This window comes from Nicotiana tomentosiformis, chromosome 12, assembly GCF_000390325.3.
Source record: "Nicotiana tomentosiformis chromosome 12, ASM39032v3, whole genome shotgun sequence".
Taxonomy (NCBI): Eukaryota; Viridiplantae; Streptophyta; class Magnoliopsida; order Solanales; family Solanaceae; genus Nicotiana; species Nicotiana tomentosiformis.
The window spans coordinates 28,271,962-28,292,217 of NC_090823.1; the positions used below are offsets into that span (position 1 = coordinate 28,271,962).

Consider the following 20,256-nt stretch of genomic DNA (forward strand, 5'->3'; position numbering starts at 1 on the left):
CCTATCAATTCAATTCCGATTGACCTCAAATTTTGCACAAAAGTCATAAATGACATAACGAAGCTATGAAAATTTTCAGAACTAGATTCCGACTCTGATATCAAAAGTCAACTCCCCGGTCAAACTTCCAAACTTAAATTTTTACTTTAGCCATTTCAAGCCTAATTTAGCTACAGGCTTCCAAATAATTTTTCCGGATACGCTTCTAAGTCCAAAATCACCATACGGAGCTATTGTAATCATCAAAACTTTATTCGGGGTCGTTTACACATAAGTCGATATCCGGTCACTATTTTAACTTAAGCTTTAAACCTTGGAACTTAGTGTTCCAATTCATTCCAAAACCCTACCGGACCTGAACCAATCACCCCAGCAAGTCACATAACAACTGTAAAGCATAAATTGAGCAGTAAATAGGAGAACGGGGTTGTAATACACAAAACGACCGGCCGGGTCGTTACAACAAAACTCTACACTACTGTCTAAAATAGAGTAGACAGAAAATAAATACAAAAGAGAGAGACTTCGGGTGCTGCGGAATGGACTCAGAAGAGCAGCTCACCATAAGGCCTTGGAGTAACAGGAGTGCGCGCCGGAATGTCTGCCAGATGCAGTTACCTCAGATCCTGCACGATTAGTGCAGAAGTGTAGCGTGAGTACATAAACAACATGTACCTAGTAAGTATTCAGTCTAACCTCGAAGAAGTAGTGATGAGGGGTCGACATCGACACTTACTATGGGCTAACAATAAAATACAGAAATGCTAAATAGACATAGAGTATATGAATAATAATATTAACACAATGACAACAGTGATTAAATAATTCTTGAACTAATAGTAAATTCCAATAGTGTTCCATTAGCACATACTAATTCCAAATAAATTTCGAACAAATCAATAAATTATAATCTCTCAATTCATGAAAAATAATATCACGTGTGTTCGGGCTTCAAGCATTAACACGCACGATTTATGTCGATCGTACGGCCCGATCCAGAATAATATTTACACTGCCAAGGGTTGAGCGGAACAAACCATAGATGCGTCTATTATACTGCCGAGGCATTCGGCCCGCTCCACAAGAAGATAGATTACTTTATGAACATCCGATTTAAAAGCTATTATAAGGCTAATACACAAAGTAGCTCAATTTCTAATAACAGTCAAGTGACCCGCCAAAACTCAAGTAAGTAAAATTCGGTCTTTACAAATCCTTTAACAAGTTTCAATATAATTTAAGCACTTTAATTAACAAGTAGGGTGCAAACATCAGAAGTATTTCATGATTTGGGTCCTAAACTGCCCGGATTTAAGCGTAATTATTAGTTACGCACGGACTCTCGCCACCTCGTGCATACGTAGCCCCCACAATTAGAATCAAATAGCAATTTAAATCACCTATGGGGTAAATTTCCTCTTACAAGGTTAGGCAAGAGACTTACCTCGTCTCAAAGCTTACTTTTCGGCCACAAATTTACTCTAAGGACCCAACTTCGTGTCGAACAAATCTGAAACTATACAAATGTTATATAAAATAATCAATATACGCTCAAAAGTTAATAGTTTAGCTATTAAAGTACTTACCCAACCCAAATTGAAAGATTCTTAAAATTCACCCTCGGGCCCACGTACCCAGATTCCGAAAATATTCGAAGATAATTGTTACCCATAACCTCACAAACTCACATATATAATTTTCTCCCAATTCTATAATTATTTTCGTGGTTAAATCTAATTTTTTTTATCAAAACCTAGGTTTTTCAACTAAACCTATAATTTTCACAATTTTACATGTTAAAATCTACCCACAATCTATGTATTAAGCTTACATTGGGTAAGGATTACTTACCTTCAATAGTTAGGTGGAAACTCCTGTACAAAAAGCTCCAAATTCGAACCACACAAGTGAGAAGATGAGAAAAATGGGTCTAAGTCTCATTTTAAAAATGTTTCTACCTAGTGGACCTTATACGCGATCGCGATTGGGCATCCGAATATACCCTTTGCAAATGGGGGGAAAGCCCACGCGAACGCGAAGGCTTAGCTGGACTGCCCATCGCGAACCTGATTGCTGCTTAGCAAACGCAAAGACCAACGACAAACCCCCTTCCCAACTGGCCTCTCACTTCGCGAATGCGAAGGCCAGTGGCCCAAAGCTCCGCGAACGCGGTCTCCATCTCTCGAACTCATAGTGCAATATTCCACCCAGACCCATTCCTTCATCGCGAACGCGATTGCTTCTCCGCGTTCGCGAAGAAGGAAACCAGAACAAAAAATTCAAGTGTTTTCAACTTAACTTCGGGCGGTCCAAAACACACCCAAGCCACTCGGGACCCCATCCAAATGCACCAACGAGCCCATAAACAAGATACGGACCTGCTCGAACTCTCGAAACGCATAAAACAACAACGAAACCAAGAATCACACCCCAAAACCAAATTGAATCAAATTATTAACTTCAAGTTTTCAACTTGCTTCGAACGCGCCGAATCATACTTAGACTACTCGGAACGACACCAAATTTTATGTGCAAGTCTCAAACCAAGGCTCTGAATCCAAAACGGACCTCGCTAACACTAAAACCAACTTCAACCCAAATTTAAAGAACTCCAAAACCTTCAATGCGCCAACTTTCAACTTTATGCGCTGAATCGCTCCCAGGTCATCCGAAACCTGATCTGAACATACGCCCAAGTCCAAAATTATCATGCGAACCTATAGGGACTGTCAAATCCATGTTCTGAGGTCATTTACTGAAAATGTTGATCCAAGTCAAACTTAACCCTCTTAAGACAATAATAAGGAACCATGTGTTGCGATTTCAAGCTGAACCCTTCCAAACCCGAACTAACCATCCCCGTAAGTCATAAAACAGTAAAAGCATATGCTAGGAGTCTTATTAGGGGAACGGGGATCTAGAGAGTAAAACGACTGGTTGAGTCATTACAGCATCAATGACTGCCAAACCAGCCTTAACAAAATCTCCAAAACAATCTGAAACCCGTCTGAAACTCATCTGAACCACTCGGGATCCCGTCCGAATATACCAATAAGTCCCGTAACAAAATACGGACCTACTCGAGGCCTCAAATCACATGCAACAACGTCGAAATTATGAATTGCACCTCGAATCGAACTTATAAATTTTCAAATCTTCCAACTTACAAAATGCGTTCTGAAACGTATCAAATCAATCCGGATGGCTTCAAAATTTGCACACAAATCATAAATGACATAATGAACATGTTCCAATCACGGAATCGAAATCTGAACCCGTTATCAACAAGGTCAACCCTCGGTCAAACCTCTCAATCTTCCAAAACTTCAACTTTCCAATTTTCGCCAAAATGCGCTGAATTATCCTACGGGCTTCCAAATCTGGATGTACACCGAAGTCCAAAATCACCATACGAAATTGCTCGAGACCTTAAGCCGTTGAACTGGACGCTAATTCTCAAAATGACCGGCGGGTCGTTATAATAATTATCTAACTAACATGATAAAAAAATTTATTTGTGTAAGTTTTGATGATGTAATTTTATTTTAACGATGATGATAAGAAAGAATGACGGCGCTAAAAGTATCAGATGTGACACGTAGTCTAACATTATCTGGTCTGGTTTTAATACATCACTACCCATGTGGTCGTCTTTGGAGGTATCCTCCCCTCATTTGCAATCCCATCAACCTCAAATTCCCCCTCCTTCTGTTTCTTCAACAAATTCGCAAACCCAATATGTAAAGCTTTAATTGTTACGTCTTCTCTTTGTTTCCTCTTTTGTTTATTCGTCTAACTCTGCTACTGTGCTTTAATTTCAGAGTTTATGAACTTAAGCAAGATGAAGATAAGAGTTGTTCAGCTCTTTGAACTTCAGCAAGACAAAGACTTCAAAGCATCATTTTTTGTCTTATCATCTATAGTAATATAATTGGTAAGCTTATTAGTTCTAATTAATTTAATAGCAGAACCATTTGGTAGAAAGCGTAGCTAAGGAAGCGAAGATCGTAGGTGTTGATCCAGCATATGATCTGGCTGTTCTTAAGCTGTTAAATCAACCTATTACTTATTGTTGTTGCCAATTGTCATTTTGTTACTAATTTATTCTCTATACTGGTCAGCTTTATACTGACAATTCTAATTTCTCCATCAAAAAGATTTTATATATTGGTCAGTGGAAGTAAACTATGACAAATATGATATTAACTAATCCTTCCATTCTATATTATATTATAGACACTTTTTGAGTGGGAATGGAAGTTAAGATATTAATTTGGTTTATACATTGTATTAGTGATTTTGGAAGAAAATATTAAAGTAATGGTCAAAAAGTTTGATGGAGAAAAAATCATATCAAAGTGTTAATTTGAACAGTGTTAAGACATCTAATCACTCTGCCAAGAAGAAGAAGAAGAAGAAGAAGAAGAAGAAGAATTGATAGTAGTTCAGCTCAATTGAGGTAAATTTCGCACTCCAGTAAATAAATGAAAAAGAAAGAGTTAAGAAAACACTAATAATTTGTTTTTCTTATTGGGTGTTGTGTATTAGTAGTAATTGACTTAAGTATGACGGAAATGAAGATAAATTCAACAATGAATTGTTGTTGCCAATTTGGTGCTCCTTCTGTATTTCTCAAAAACAATTTCCTGTTGAAATGATATTAAACAAGTGACAAATAACCATTACGCTTTATTAGAATAGAAATCAGGAACAGTTTGATTAGTGCTAAGAACTATTTTGTAATGTGAAGAGTGAAGTACTTTTGAGATTAAGTTCTATGCACACGATCATGTCACTTATTAAGTAATTAACTAATTATCTGTTAACAATGGTAACTATCAAGTATTTCAAGACAATTTAACAGTATTGGACATCTAAGTAGACAGCTGTCTTGAACAATAAGATCCTTCTAAGCCATTTGAATTGGTATGTTGCTCCACACAACGCTAATATGGTATAACATCACTAAGAAGGACATAAATCAGACCTAAAAGAAAATTTAAATGTTTCTTAATCAGGTCATGAATAAATCATAAGAAATCTTCACAGCAACAGTAAGATGAAAGCATCAACGCATCATCTTTGTCTTATCATGTTTGTTGACTCGTAAGTTTATCAGTTCGAAATGCTGTAACAGAACTAATGATGCAAATGCAGGAAACTCCCCCTTCTGTTGTTTTCATTAAGGACCTTGAGTTGGCTAAAGGCTTCAATGGCTCTACTACGGTGCTAGCCAACGACGAGAATGCAACAGTTGAAGGGACAGGTTCGGGCTTCATTTGGGATAAGTTTGGTCACATTGGATGATTTTTCAACTTTAAGGATTACAAATATGCAATGGATATCTTCAATTTTCCATCTTAATTGGATTAATTCTCCTGCTGCTTATATCAAGAAATTTAAATGCCTCTTCTCAAGAAAGTCAAATGTGTTAGACTTGTATTTAAGATTCCAATGGTTTTTACTTTCTTACGGCCGCCAAAATTTTCACACTTGAAATTCAGTTCTCTCGTCTAAATTTCTAACCCTGCCTCAAATCTTGCTTCAGAGTTTGCTATAAATTTGTCTCAGTATTGACCAAATATAATGTACCTATAATTCTGAAATCAAACAGTTCTCTGAGAATGGGGCATGATTATTTTGAATTTATCGCAGGTTACCGATTACCATGTCATTGCTAAATTAGCTACTGATCAAAGTGGACTGCAGCATTGTAAGGTTTTCTGCATTCCTGGTGTTTTATCCCTTTGTTTTCTGTTCCTATCTGGATATTGAACCGCACTGCTCCATTTCAAGTCATTCTAATTTTAAAGGTTTCTATTCAGGTTTCTTTAGTGAATGCTAAAGGAGAAAGCATAGCTAAGGGAGCGAAGATCGTAGGTGTTGATCCAGCATATGATATGGCTTTTCTCAAGGTGTTAAATCATAACTGTTCCATAATATGGTTGCCAATTGCTATTCTTATTTAATATCTATTTTGATCATCTTTATAAAGACAATTCTATTTACCCAAATTTCATGGTCGAAGAAAACTATGACACAGATGACATTACCTAACTCCTTCCGTTCTATTTTATATGACACTATTTGACTAGCTGCAAAATTCAAGTGATAGTAATTTTGTTCATAGTGATAGTCGACAAAAAGTAGCTAAAAACGTTTGTTTGGATCATTTAGATACAAATCTTAAGCAAGTAGCTAAAAACGTTATAGGATACTAAACATGAAAAAATGATGTGCAGAATAAAGTTGTCTAACAACTTTCGATATCTAAACATGCTGATTGGATTGAAGAGTCCCCTGGTTTTAGTTGTCTAATATTCAACTGCAGATTGACGTTGAAGGTGATGAAATAAAACCAAGTCTCTGCTGGTACCTCCCATGGCTTACATGTAGGTAGGTCAAAATTGCAGCCTCTGATTGAATAGGTCATTGCTTTTGCTGTATGTAATGTCATCTGATATAAATAAGGGAAATATTTTGTTCAACTCATAATGCTATATACTATCAACTCCCAAGAAAGTCAGCTTAGGCCTAGCCAAAAGGGAAGCAAAATCTTAAAACTGATTAAGTTGTTAAACTGATTTGCTCGTGTTTCTCCGTGCAATGGGAAAGGAAAAAAAAGATAGAAGAAGCATAATCATGGGGGGAAATGGATATTATTGTAGTTTATCTGATTATTTCAAATATTACAGGTAGTTAGTGGATTAGGCAGGGAAATACGGCACCAAATGGAGCCGCCATTAAAGGACCTATTCAATCAGAGGCTGCCATTAATGTTGGTAACCATTTTTCCCATATAAGAGATTTACTGGTTGCGAGAAAAGTTTAGTGAATAGCACTATGGTCACCTCTGCACAATGCACTGTTTGGATAGGACGTAAGACATTGTTTAGAAGGCAAAAAGAGCAGAGCCAGTTAAATAATGTGGTTTACTTGAGCATGAGGTCAGGGCAGAATGCTGGTTTGATTCAATTTCTAATCGCTGAAGATGGTCAAAATAGATTACTTTTCCTTGTCTAAAACTCATTATTCATCAGGTTATGCATCTATGGGAAACTTAGTTTTGACCTATACTTACTACCTTATGCAGGGAATTCAGGTGGTTCATCTGGTCGTGTAATTGGTTTAAGTAAGGCAACCTCACCCGCAGCGGTAAAAAGTTCATTGCTTTTGTTGTTTCTAGAAATTAATTGATGTGGATATTGAAGCCCACAACTTAATGAAATGACGGAGTGCTGACTATATCAATAGCCTGTTGTTTGATTCATCTGGTTCGTTGCATGCTGACTATATTAATAGCCTGTTGCTTCTTTACACAGAACTTGTTAATTCTTCTGCTATATGTTGATTCCAAATTTTAAAGTGATAACTGCTTAATTTTTCCTCGAAGTGGAATCATCAAACGTATTAACAGTATCCTAAGCCAATATACTAGCTGTTAGAATTTTGGGGCCCATAGGATCTGATTCCCTGATCCCTCCCCTAGCAATTAGCCATATTTAACATATTTCCATGGGAATTCAAGAGAAGTTAATCGAAATCAATAATATAGTAAAATCTTGATAAAAATCCAACTTTTCAAACAAAGATTAAATGCTAAAGGGATTAAATTATAGATCAGTTCCAAACTAGGTGACAAAACAGGATAAGATTAAATCTAATCAAAATATCAAATTTCCCTGATAAAGCCTAATCACAAAGTTAGACCCTATTTATATTACAAAAGCTGTAGTTCACTCCTTTCTCCCTGGTGGCTCTTGGTTATTATGTAGATTGCCATCATTTTATGATTCATCCAAAGAACCTTCTGTCACCTACTGCGAAATTGCATGATCTGAAAGAAATTAGAGTTCAAACTTGTTTGATGCTGTAGAGTTGGATATTGAATCCGTTAACCTGTACCAGATATTTGACCATCTTCTAGTCATTTCAGTTACTTGATCTTAAATGAACTATGTATTACTTTTCTTGCTGCCTCCAGGAGTTTAATACCTCTGGTCCTCATGAATATCTTATATACGGAGAAACTTACTATTAGGAAAAGATGAAATCTGAGTGAATTTCTTTCTAATTGCTTTTAGATTTCAAACATGCTGCAGGCTCCGGTATGTCCTCAGGGGTTAACTTTTCCATACCAATTGACACAGTTGTACGGACCATGATCGTTTATGGAACAACATACATAGACAGATAATGAACATCTGACATCAAAAAGCTACTTCTGCACTAGTAAAAAAAAAGGCTTTTCTTGGAGCTGGAGAAAGACCATGTTGTTAACTGCAATCCTTGTGGTGTTTAGTCCATATATGTATTTTATTTGGTTCTTGACTTCTTTCCTTTGGAAATTTTTTTTTATAGCAATGCTCTTTGGAAGAAAAATTTGCAGTCACAAGCTGCTCATGTGTCACAATTCAGAAGTGGTAAATGCACAATTGAGAGGGTGTAGAAAGAAAATAACTTTCTTAAGACCAGATAATTACGACCATGCTCCCACCTTAGATCACTGAGTGATTCATGTAAGCAGTAAATGAAACACATGTGAAGTTCCTGCAATCATGTAACATATACTACAAAGTAGACAAAACAATAACCAATCTAACATATAGTTGCTGCATTTCAAGACAATTTGCAACTAGCTTGATCCTCCTGAGCCATTTACAGTTGGTCCACACAAAGCTAATATGGTTTATTATCAGTAAGAAGGCCATACATCAGGCCACAACTATCAAAGCTAATACTGTGGTTTAGTATCAGTAAGAAGGCCATAGATCAGGCCACAACTATCAAAGCTAATATGAATTATACGTATTCCTCTACTTTTAACGAACTCTACCGCTAATAACGAACTAATACACATCTGTAATTCAACTTTAGGGGAAAAGCTTGAATGGTATGAAATGGCTACCAAGAGTGTCACGACTGTGTGCGGTGAACATGTCCCTCTTTGAAATCCAGTCAGTCGAAGCATCAAGAAAATTTTGTACGAAGGGGTGCTTAATCAAATCTTCTGCTGTACATCTTCTTTCATGCTTTTTTTCAAGGCATTTCTTTATGAAATCCATCGCAATAGCAGAAACATCTTTTGGGATTTTCGGATGCTTGCAAACAATATGCAATTCTAATCCATCCTCTTTTCCTTTGGCTTCGGCTTCAGACCAAACCATGGTTCCACTGATCATCTCACAAAGAATGCAGCCCAAGGACCAAATATCGCTGACTGGTTGAAAATTTCCCTTCTCTATAAACTCAGGGGAGACATAACAGAGACTCTCTCCAAGATACATACTGCTTTTTAGGCAAGTTTTTTCTCCTTTCCTTTGTGCTGAACCGAAATCCGCCAACTTCAATCTATTATTTACTCCATTAGCATGAATTACAGCATTAGGAAAGACAAGAATGTTTTGGGGGTTTATATCACAATGAATATAACCTTTGCTATGAATGTGAAAAATGGCCATTAAAATTTGGTAAGTGTAATAGGCTGCCTCTTCTTCAGAAATTTTCTTTCCCACCTTTGAATTCAATAAATCTCTAAGTGTCCCCCCTTGTGCAAATTCAAGCAGCAGATTATAGGTTCTTTTGCCATTTTCAAGGCTTTCGTCCTCACCAAAGCAATGAAGAATGTAGGGACAGCCCCTAAGCTCTTGCAAAATCTTCCCTTCCTTTCTCAGAGGAGAAGAGTATTGAAATTCAGACGATTTAACTGCAGCAAATGGGGGAGAACAGAAGTAAGAGGGATCCCCCATTGGTGAAGCAAAATATACCGAGCTTCCATAGAAACCGGTACCAACAACATAGTGTTTCTTCCAATGCAACATCTTTTCGCTTTCTTGATTATCCATCCTTCACTTTTTCTTTTAGGCTTAATTTCTTGATGAATGAATATGGCTTTCTTGATGAATGAATCACTTTCTTGATGACTGAATATGGCTTTCTTGATGACTGAATGACTCTCTGGATTTTTTTGAAGAAGAAGACTCGACAAACTAAAGAGAAGCTATTTTTTTATCAGATATGAAATATATATACACACTTACCCTACTCAAGTCCGAAATATGACACATTGGTAAGTCGTGTGGTCTATTGATGTGACTCTTTACATAGAAATTTCCCTTTTTTCTTCTCGAAAACACAAATATTTTGTTTAGATAAAAGTCAATCAAAACTTTATATCATGATAAAATCTTATTTTCTAGTATTAAATTGAAAAGGTCCTTTTTTGTCAAAACTATTATATATGCTTAGTGTGCGTTTGAACATAAGAATTGCAAAATTCTAAAAAAAACAAAAGTGAAAAAATCTTTCAATCGAAAATCGTATTTGAAAATTAGAGTTGTTAATTTTGGGTTGTTTTTTAAGTTTTGTGAGTAATCTGAGTAAAAATTTTGAAAAATAACTTTTTGGAGTTTTTCAAATTTTCGAAAAAAATCCAAAATTCATATTCAAGTGAAAAATAAAAAATTTTACGGCCAAACACTGATTTCAAAAAAAATGAAAAAATTTCGAAAAAAAAAAGTGAAAAAATTCTTATGTCCAAACGGGTTCTTAAAACGTAAAAGGTAAGTTCTTTAGTTTCCACTAGTATAGTATTTGTTACAAAATTTTAAAGGGAAAATGGCTAAATATATTTTTCTACTTTCGGATATTGTCTACATTTAACATTCGTTATACTAGCCGGCTAAATTTACCGTCACTGTTATACTATCCAGTCAAATTTACTCCTACGATCAACAAACTTATAAAAAATAACCCTTGATTTGTAAATAATTCAAAATCTCCCAATTTTCTACTATTTAAATTACTTTTTGTTCTTCTTGCTCCAACTATTTTTCAGAAGAACAATTTTTGTGAATACTAAAGGTACTAGATTGTACAAATTATCCATGGATATTTTTAATTACCAATGCACCCACTTCTCTTTTAAACTTGACACATACACAAAACAATGCTAAATAATTATTTCCTTGGTACTATTGCTATTTGAGTAATCAAAAAGTTTCTTTTGACTCAGTTTATTTAAACTTTCCAAAAATATTTTTAACTAAACCAAGTGGTGATTTATGTCATGATATATTGGATGAAATATTTGATTTTGGTATTAGTAATTCCAAGATTATTTATAACAAACTGTGACCTTTTTTATACCACAAACAATGGGGTAACGGTCTCAAGATCTAGCTAATCCGGAGAAAAATAATCAAATGATAAAGATGTCCTTTTTTCAAAATCCTTTGTGAAAGCTATGTTAAAATTGAAAATAAAAAGTTATATATCCTAGTTTATTTAATATAAAACCAAACACATATTATATATTAATTATGGATATATTTTGGAATGGAGGAGTTTTTTGAGTTTTTCAAAAAAAATTATATTTAGTTGGCTTAAATATTTTTGAAAATATTTTCTTTAAAAACTCATTTTTCTCTAATTTCAGGAAATAACTTCCCTAGCAAGACAATGGGAAAAGGATTTTCCAAATTATCCAACTAATATTTTCAACAATCTGCAAACCCACCTCCACCTCCACCTCCACCCACCCAACGCTCCCATAATCAAACCCACCAATATTCCCAGGCCACAAACCTTTATGACCCCCTCCCCTCTTTGCCCGCCCCAACCCCCCACACCCTCGACCCATCACCCTCGACCTCGACCGTCATTCCTTACCCTGACCCTCAACCCCCAACCTCAAACCATCGACCCTCGATCACCGGCGCCCGCCCTTGTCCTGCCCCAACCCCTCAGCCACTACTAAAATTCTGCTAAAAACCGACCAAATATTTCCGACCAACGTTGGTCGGTCCAAAAAAGCGATCAAAAACCGTCCAGGTTGGACGAAAACTGGGGAAAAAATTATATTTTTTTAAAACAAAATACCGACCAACGTTGGTCGGTAAATTGGTCAACGAATTGACCCAGCTGGTCAAACAAGAAAAATTTGGATTACCGACCAACGTTGGTCGGTAATCTGGATCCAATTTTTTAAATTTTAATAATTATTTTATTATTTAAAATGTTTTATAATATTTAAGAATTTATATTTAAAATTACCGACCAACGTTGGTCGGTTAATGTAGGGGAAGCATTTACCGACCAACTTTGGTCGGTAATTGTTATTTTCTGCAAAATAACCGACCAAAGTTGGTCGGTTATTACGTCAACATTGGTCAAACTTTCGAATTACTTTTATATTTACTATCTAAATAATATAAATGTAATTCGTTAACACTTTTGTAATACAAATAATGAATACACTAACATATACCATATATAACATGCTATTTGTAAATTGATTCATCGACTTATAACTTACTTAGATGCATCGATGAATATTAAAAATAAAACGTTTGACCTATATCGACTAATAGTAAAAACAAAACGTCTCGACCTATATCGATTAATCTAGCTATGCCATGCATTATTAGTGATGAATGAATGATAAATAAAAGAATTAATACTAAACATCTTTGACATATATATATATATATATATACACACACACACACACACATATATATATATATATATATATATATATGGATCACAAATTAAATAAACGAAAGAAGCTATTAGTATTAAGTAAATGAGTTAAATTAATAGGTCAAACATGGTCAAACTTTAACAAGCTATATATATACACACTAACATATACTATAACAAGCTATATATATAGTTAAAGTATTACAGTGAAGTGTGTTTGTGTTATATATATATATGTATAGCCGTATATATATAAGAACACGAATCGCTAGGACCACAGGGTCGGGTTCTTTTAGGGATAGACTTGGGAAGATACTAATTAGTATATATACTTTATCATCAAATATATTTATTTGTAAATTGATTCATCGACTTATAACTTACTTAGATGTATCGATGAATATTAATAGATGATTCATCAAAACGTCTCGACCTATATATCGATTAATCTATATCATGCATTATTAGTGATGAACGAATGAAAAAAGAAGTTATTAGCATCAACTATAATATAGTGTATGTGTGTGTGTGTGAGAAATTACTCACATACTTAATTATAACTTAGAAAATTTACTTAGATAGATGCTATTATAATTTATTAAAATTAAATAGTTAATATAATTATTTATAAAGATTATGCTTATAGTTTATAATTATTTATACTAATTGCATAGTTAAATAAAATAAATGCTTGTAGTTTATAATATTTTAAGAAAAAAACACACACACAAAAAAAAGAATTTAATTTTTTTTTTTAAAAAAACCGACCAAAGTTGGTCGGTTTTTGGTCAAACGGTCAACACTTAATGTACCGACCAAAATTACCGACCAACTTTGGTCGGTAATTCTAAAATCAGAATTGAAAAACGGGGGAACCTCCATTTCTCTTTTATTTCCCCCTCTCATTCTCTATTTCCCTCACTCAAAACCTTCCCCTCTCCTTCTCTATTTTCCTCACATAAATCCCATTTCCCACCCCGTGTCGCCACCGCCCAGCCCTCGTCGTCGCCGCGTCATCGCCGCTGCCGCTGCCACTGCCGCCCCTCTCCTTCTCCATCTCCTAAAAATTCTATGTTTGAATTACAACCCATTTATTTATTATTTCTAGGTTTTGTTAATTAGTTATGAATTAGTTTTAATTGATTAGTGTTTTAATTATTTGAATATTGTATTTTATTGAGGATTAGGGTTTAGGTCTTGTTTTAATTAGTTTTGTTAATTAGTTTTATTAACTAATTAGTTTTGTTAATTAGTCAATTCGTTATAAATTAGTTAATTGATGAGTGTTTCAATTTTGAGTTTGTATTGTCTTGAATAGTTTAGTTAGAATTGAATTATTAACTTTGTATTGTCATGAATAGTTTAGTTAGAATCTAGGGTTTACGATTTGTTCTTGTGAATCGAACTTTTAGGGTATGGGTTGAATTTCTTTAGTTTAGTTAGTTTATGTTTAAACTCGTAGGATATGAATTGAAATTTTAGTTTTTAGGATTTGTTCTTGTGAATTGAACTTTTAGGATATGAATTGAACTTTTAAGATATGAATTGGACCTTTTGGATATGAATTGAACTTTTAGGATATAAATTGGTGTAATTAGAAAAAAATAATTATCTTGAATTAACTAAAAAAGATATAATTAATTTATAATTGTAGAATAAATTAATTTGTTCTTGTGAATCGAACTTTTAGGGTATGGGTTGAATTTCTTTAGTTTAGTTAGTTTATGTTTAAACTCGTAGGATATGAATTGAAATTTTAGTTTTTAGGATTTGTTCTTGTGAATTGAACTTTTAGGATATGAATTGAACTTTTAAGATATGAATTGGACCTTTTGGATATGAATTGAACTTTTAGGATATAAATTGGTGTAATTAGGAAAAAATAATTATCTTGAATTAACTAAAAAAGATATAATTAATTTATAATTGTAGAATAAATTAATTTGTTCTTGTGAATCGAATTTTTAGGGTATGGGTTGAATTTTTTTAGTTTAGTTAGTTTATGTTTAAACTCGTAGGATATGAATTGAAATTTTAGTTTTTAGGATTTGTTCTTGTGAATTGAACTTTTAGGATATGAATTGAACTTTTAAGTTTAGAATTGGACCTTTTGGATATGAATTGAACTTTTAGGATATAAATTGGTGTAATTAGGAAAAAATAATTATCTTGAATTAACTAAAAAGATATAATTAATTTATAATTGTAGAATAAATTAATTTATTCTTGTGAATCGAACTTTTAGGGTATGGGTTGAATATTTTTAGTTTAGTTAGTTTATGTTTAAACTCGTAGGATATGAATTGAAATTTTAGTTTTTAGGATTTGTTCTTGTGAATTGAACTTTTAGGATATGAATTGAACTTTAAAGATATGAATTGGACCTTTTGGATATGAATTGAACTTTTAGGATATAAATTGGTGTAATTAGGAAAAAATAATTATCTTGAATTAACTAAAAAGATATAATTAATTTATAATTGTAGAATAAATTAATTTGTTCTTGTGAATCGAACTTTTAGGGTATGGGTTGAATTTTTTTAGTTTAGTTAGTTTATGTTTAAACTCGTAGGATATGAATTGAAATTTTAGTTTTTAGGATTTGTTCTTGTGAATTGAACTTTTAGGATATGAATTGAACTTTTAAGATATGAATTGGACCTTTTGGATATGAATTGAACTTTTAGGATATAAATTGGTGTAATTAGGAAAAAATAATTATCTTGAATTAACTAAAAAGATATAATTAATTTATAATTGTAGAATAAATTAATTTGTTCTTGTTTTATTTGTATAGATGGAACATCGTACTTGGATGTACAATAGGAATTATCCTAATCGGCGGGGATTGCGGGAGGATTTTGTAGAAGGGGTTGATGACTTTATTAGACATGTAATGTCACTTCCACCATACCAAAGTGAAGGAGTAATTAGGTGCCCTTGTGTCAGGTGCGATTGTATGAAGTTTAAAAAACCGGAGGAAGTTAAGCTTCATCTTTATAGGAAGGGGTTTATAGAGAATTACTTTGTGTGGACTAATCATAGAGAGATCGATGGTAGCCGTGGGATATTTCATAACATGGTTGTTGGTTAAAGTAGTAGGCCGGTGGAGAATACAAATCTTGATTCTAGAATTCAGGATATGGTTGCGGATGCTTTTAGGATGCACTTCGGGGGAAAGCCCAATGAAAATGTTGAACAAACTCCTAATAATGAGCAAAAAATTTTTATGAACAGTTAGAGGAAGCTAGTCGTCCACTACGTGAAGGAAGTCCGCACTCTGAGCTGTCTGTTGCAGTTAGATTACTAAGTATCAAATCTAATTGAAATATTTCTCAAGCAGCCATGGACTCTTTCATTGACCTTATGAGTGAATTAGTTGACCCTAATATCAACTTACCTGGTGATTTCTATAAGGCAGGGAAATTGGTTTCTAAGTTAAGACTTTCGTCAATGATAATTGATTGTTGTGAAGATGGTTGGATGTTATATTATAAAGATGATGCAACTTTAGACAGTTGTAAATTTTGCGAAAAGCCTTGTTTTAAGAGGCTTTCCAGCCGGAATATGGTCGCTGTCAAGGCGATGCATTATTTACCTCTTATACCTAGGTTAAAGAGGTTATATGCGTCGATGAGTTCTGCTCCTCATATGAGATGGCACTTTGAAAATAGAAGACCACCTGGTGTTATGTGTCATCCTTCAGATGGAGAAGTTTGGAAGCACTTTGATAGGACATATCCAGATTTTTGCTAGTGAACCAAGGAGCATTCGGTTAGGTCTGTGTGCGGATGGCTTCACGCCTTTTTCTATATCTGCGACACCATATTTATGTTGGCCTGTCTTTCTTACACCTTATAATCTACCACCTGAGTTGTGTATGACTAGTCCATATATATTCTTAAATTGTATTATCCCCGATCCACGTAATCCGAAAAGTTTTATTGATGTATATTTGCAACCTTTGATTGATGAGCTAAAACAATTGTGGTATGATGGTGTTGAAACATATGACATATCAACCAATCAGAATTTCAATTTGCGTGCTAATTTAATGTGGACTATTAATGATTTTCCTGCGTATGGAATGTTGTCTGGCTGGATGACTGTTGGGAAGCTAGCTTGTCCTTACTTCATGGAAAATAGTAAAGCGTTCACTTTGAAACATGGCCGAAAGCAATCATGGTTTGATTGCCACCGTCAATTCTTGCCTGATGATCATGAGTTTAGAAGGATGAAAATGCATTGAAAAAGAATAAAGTGGAATATGATTCTCCACCTCCGGTACTTTCAGGTGAGGAAATTTGGGAGAGGGTCCAGAACTTCAGTAAAGTTACTGAGTCTCCACCTTATAGATTCCCTGGATATGGTGTTAATAATAATTGGATGAAACAGAGTATATTTTGGGAGTTTCCTTATTGGAAGGATAATCTTCTCCGACACAACCTTTATGTCATGCATATTGAGAAGAATTATTTTAATAATTTGTTCAACACAGTGATGGATGTTAAAGGTAAGACAAAAAATAACCCGAAGGCTAGAATGGACTTACAAGAATATTGCAGGTGGCCTGAATTATACTTGCAGACAGCAAACAATGGTAAGGTGTTCAAGCCCAAAGCAAGTTACACATTCACTTTGGAGGAAAGATGACAAATTTGTGATCGGGTTACGAAATTGAAGATTCCTGAGGGTTATGCGTCGAATCTTGGAAAAAAAGTAGATATGGAGGTAGGAAAGTTGAGCCATTTGAAAAGTCATGACTGCCATGTTTTCATGGAGACCTTAGTGCCTATTGCATTTTGTGGTTTGCCTGAAAGAATCTGGAAACCCATCACAGAGATTAGTTTATTTTTCAAAGACTTGTGTTCTACCACATTAAGGGAAGAAAACCTACTTCAGATGGACCAGAACATCCGTGTAATTTCTAGTAATATGGAAAAAATATCCCCATGTGGTTTCTTTGATGTGATGGAACACCTTCCAATACACCTTGTACACGAGGCACGACTTGGAGGGGTTGTTCAATGCAGATGGATGTATCCCTTTGAGAGGTAATATTATATGTTTGATGTAATATTCTATTTTATTTGAATGTTCTTGGCTAACATGAGATTATGTAGGACAATTGGCAAATGCAAACAATTTGTTAAGCAGAGGAATAAGATTGAAGGATCTATATGCGAAGCCTATCTTGCAAAAGAAACTGCACATTTTTGTTCTTATTATTTTGAGAGTAACGTGCCATGTTCTAGGAATAGGCCCAATAGGCACACGGTCGAATGTGTGAATGATCCATTATATCCACCAATGTCCATATTCAATCAACCAGGCCGATGTTCTAAGGATGATAGAAAGAGAAGTTTGAGTGATATGGAGTACAAGTCAGCTACACTTCATGTGTTGCTAAATTGTCCCGAAGTTGTACCATTTCTCAAGTAAGTATTGATTTATTAGTTATCAAAATGTAAAATTTACTGTGACTACATATTGATTTGTGTAAGTGTTATTCATTATTTTTGCGTCTATTGATTTGTAACATTTTTACTAAGATATTAATGTGTTTTTATTGTTAAATTACAGGTTCAGGCCGGGTAATAAGACTACGAAGATAATCACCAATGCCATCAGAAAGCTTTATGATGGCCCTTATGCGACTTGGACTGATTGCCCATTCTCACTGAAGGAGCAAATTTTCAATCAATTTAAGGTATAAATGTTCTTTTAAACAGTTTAATAATTTATATTTATGATGTTTCCATCTAATATTTAACTTTTGAAATACAGAGCAAGTGTGTATGGGAAGACCGCTATAGCGCGGAAGTGGCTACAAATTTTCATCATAAAGCTCGCAAGAGATTGGCGGATGCTTTCTCGGATGCTAGAAAGAAGAACAAGAGGCCTGGCTGGTTACTTGAGAATTTGTGGAATGATTTGCAAAGGCAATGGCTTATCGCATAGTTCTTAGAGAGGAGCGAAAAAGGAAAGAAAGCTCGCGCATCCGAGAAGGGAGGCTCCTTGCACACTGGAGGTGCGATCAGCCTAGGGACAATAAAAAGAAGACTGGTACGTAATTGCTTAAATTATTTTACTTTTTTAAGTATATCTATTCTGTTTATTAACTAAATTAATTTGTTTTCAGGAAAAGAAGTATGGGCGTCCAATGAGTCATGATGAGCTATTCAAGGAGACACATGTTGTGAAGAAGAAGAAGAAAGAGGGGGATCAAGATAGGTGGGTCGAGGACCGGGCCTCGACTGCATATGTAAGCTTTCAATTTTCTTTAAGTATTATAATTTACTTTTATAAAAAAAATTGAAATATTGATTTAATTTAAAATAATATAGGGTCACTACCAAAGTAATGTGGAGGAATTCATCCGTAGTCATCCAGCTGGTGAATCGGGTGAACCAACCCAACCTTCGGACGAGGATGCTGAAAGAATATGGTTGGAGTCTGTTGGCGGTCCAAAATGGGGGAAGGTATACGGGCTTCCTACTAAAAACTTCCATCGCTATAAGTGTGGAATGCGAGGAATAGGGACTTCCTCGCAAGGCGAGCAACTTAATAGGGAGAGCCTCTCCGCTATGCGGGAGACAGTGACAAAGCTCACATCAGAGCTAGAAGCGGCCAAGGAAAGAGAAAGGCTTAGAGATGCTCAATTCCTTGGCATGCAAGCTCAGATCAGAACTCTCCTATCTAGTGGAGCTTTTCCGTTGCCCCGATCTCGTGAGTCATCTCCAGAGGGTCGACCTCCACGTGATCGTTCCTCCCGCCCTGCTCGTGATCGTTCCTCCCGTCCTCCCCGTGATCGTACTTCCCGTCCTCCACAAGACCGTTCTCTATATCGTCTTGTAAATGAAAGTTCATCAGACGGTGATGATGATATTGTAGAAAATACCCCTTGACTTTTATATACTTTGAACTAGACAAATAGAACCAGTTTTGAACTAGTTGTAATTAGTTTTAACTTGGTTTTGGATTTTTATGTTCAATTGAACTTTAATTTGTTAGTTTTAAAGTATTTATTGAATGTTTTGGTTGTTGTTGTTGTGTTGTTATTGTTGTTGTTGTTGTTGTTGTTGTGTTGTTGTTGTTATTAGGTGTATTGGTATGCTGGCAGGTGGTGTAGCTGCCAAAACAGGCATTTTATGTCAAAATTAAACCCAGAAAAACCGACCAAAGTTGGTCGGTTTTTAATAATAAAAACAATTATTTCAAAATACCAACCAAAGTTGGTAGGTTAATGAACATTGAATTCCCAGAATTCAACATTACCGACCAACTTTGGTCGGTATTTTTCCTGCACTGTTGAGATTACACCACCTGCCAGCATACCAATAAATTATTTTAAAAATATATATATTTTCAATTACCAACCAAAGTTGGTCATTTTTTTTTAATTTTAATAATTAATAAAAAAATATAATTTAGTTAAACCGACCAACTTTGATCGGTAAAATTAAATTAATAAAATATGTTTCCGACCAAAGTTGGTCGGTAAGTAATTAAACTTGTCAAATGGTCGTTTTAAGCTACCGACCAAAGTTGGTCGGTAATTTTCGACCAACTTTGGTCGGTAATTTCCGACCAACTTTGGTCGGTAAGCCATTCCGACCATCAAAACACCGTCCACACCGTAATGGTCGCGTTTTGGTCGGTAATTGGCCATAACCGACCAACTTTGGTCGGTTGTTTTGGTCGGTTTTTAGCGAATTTCTAGTAGTGAGCCTCGACTCTCGTCCGCCCTTGGCCCCCTTGACTATATTGTCT

The 20,256-nt window shown here is 34.8% G+C and overlaps 2 protein-coding genes across 39 annotated transcripts; one reads left to right on the forward strand and one right to left on the reverse strand.

The window, feature by feature from the left end:
- The first annotated feature begins 3,578 nt into the window (after positions 1-3,578).
- On the forward strand, positions 3,579-8,331 carry LOC104103184 (protease Do-like 5, chloroplastic). Of its 38 annotated transcripts, none has more exons than XR_011412643.1 (10): positions 3,632-3,740; positions 3,822-3,934; positions 4,375-4,459; positions 5,158-5,266; positions 5,656-5,718; positions 5,826-5,915; positions 6,332-6,396; positions 6,696-6,782; positions 7,094-7,155; positions 8,103-8,331. XR_011412643.1 is itself a non-coding variant. In XM_070191704.1 (9 exons), exons 4-9 carry the CDS (start codon positions 5,246-5,248, stop codon positions 8,163-8,165), a joined length of 378 nt encoding a protein of 125 aa, XP_070047805.1. In that variant the 5' UTR covers positions 3,579-3,659; positions 3,822-3,934; positions 4,375-4,459; positions 5,158-5,245; the 3' UTR covers positions 8,166-8,331. The 38 variants fall into 38 exon arrangements, 16 of the variants coding, with proteins under 16 accessions (XP_070047805.1, XP_070047806.1, XP_070047807.1 ...); XR_011412645.1 differs by having other exon boundaries at positions 6,696-6,778; XR_011412644.1 differs by having other exon boundaries at positions 6,332-6,392.
- A 542-nt stretch (positions 8,332-8,873) lies between these two features.
- On the reverse strand, positions 8,874-9,845 carry LOC138902396 (mitogen-activated protein kinase kinase kinase 20-like). The gene has a single exon (XM_070190258.1). It carries the CDS (start codon positions 9,843-9,845, stop codon positions 8,874-8,876), a length of 972 nt encoding a protein of 323 aa, XP_070046359.1.
- Between the last annotated feature and the right edge of the window lie 10,411 nt (positions 9,846-20,256).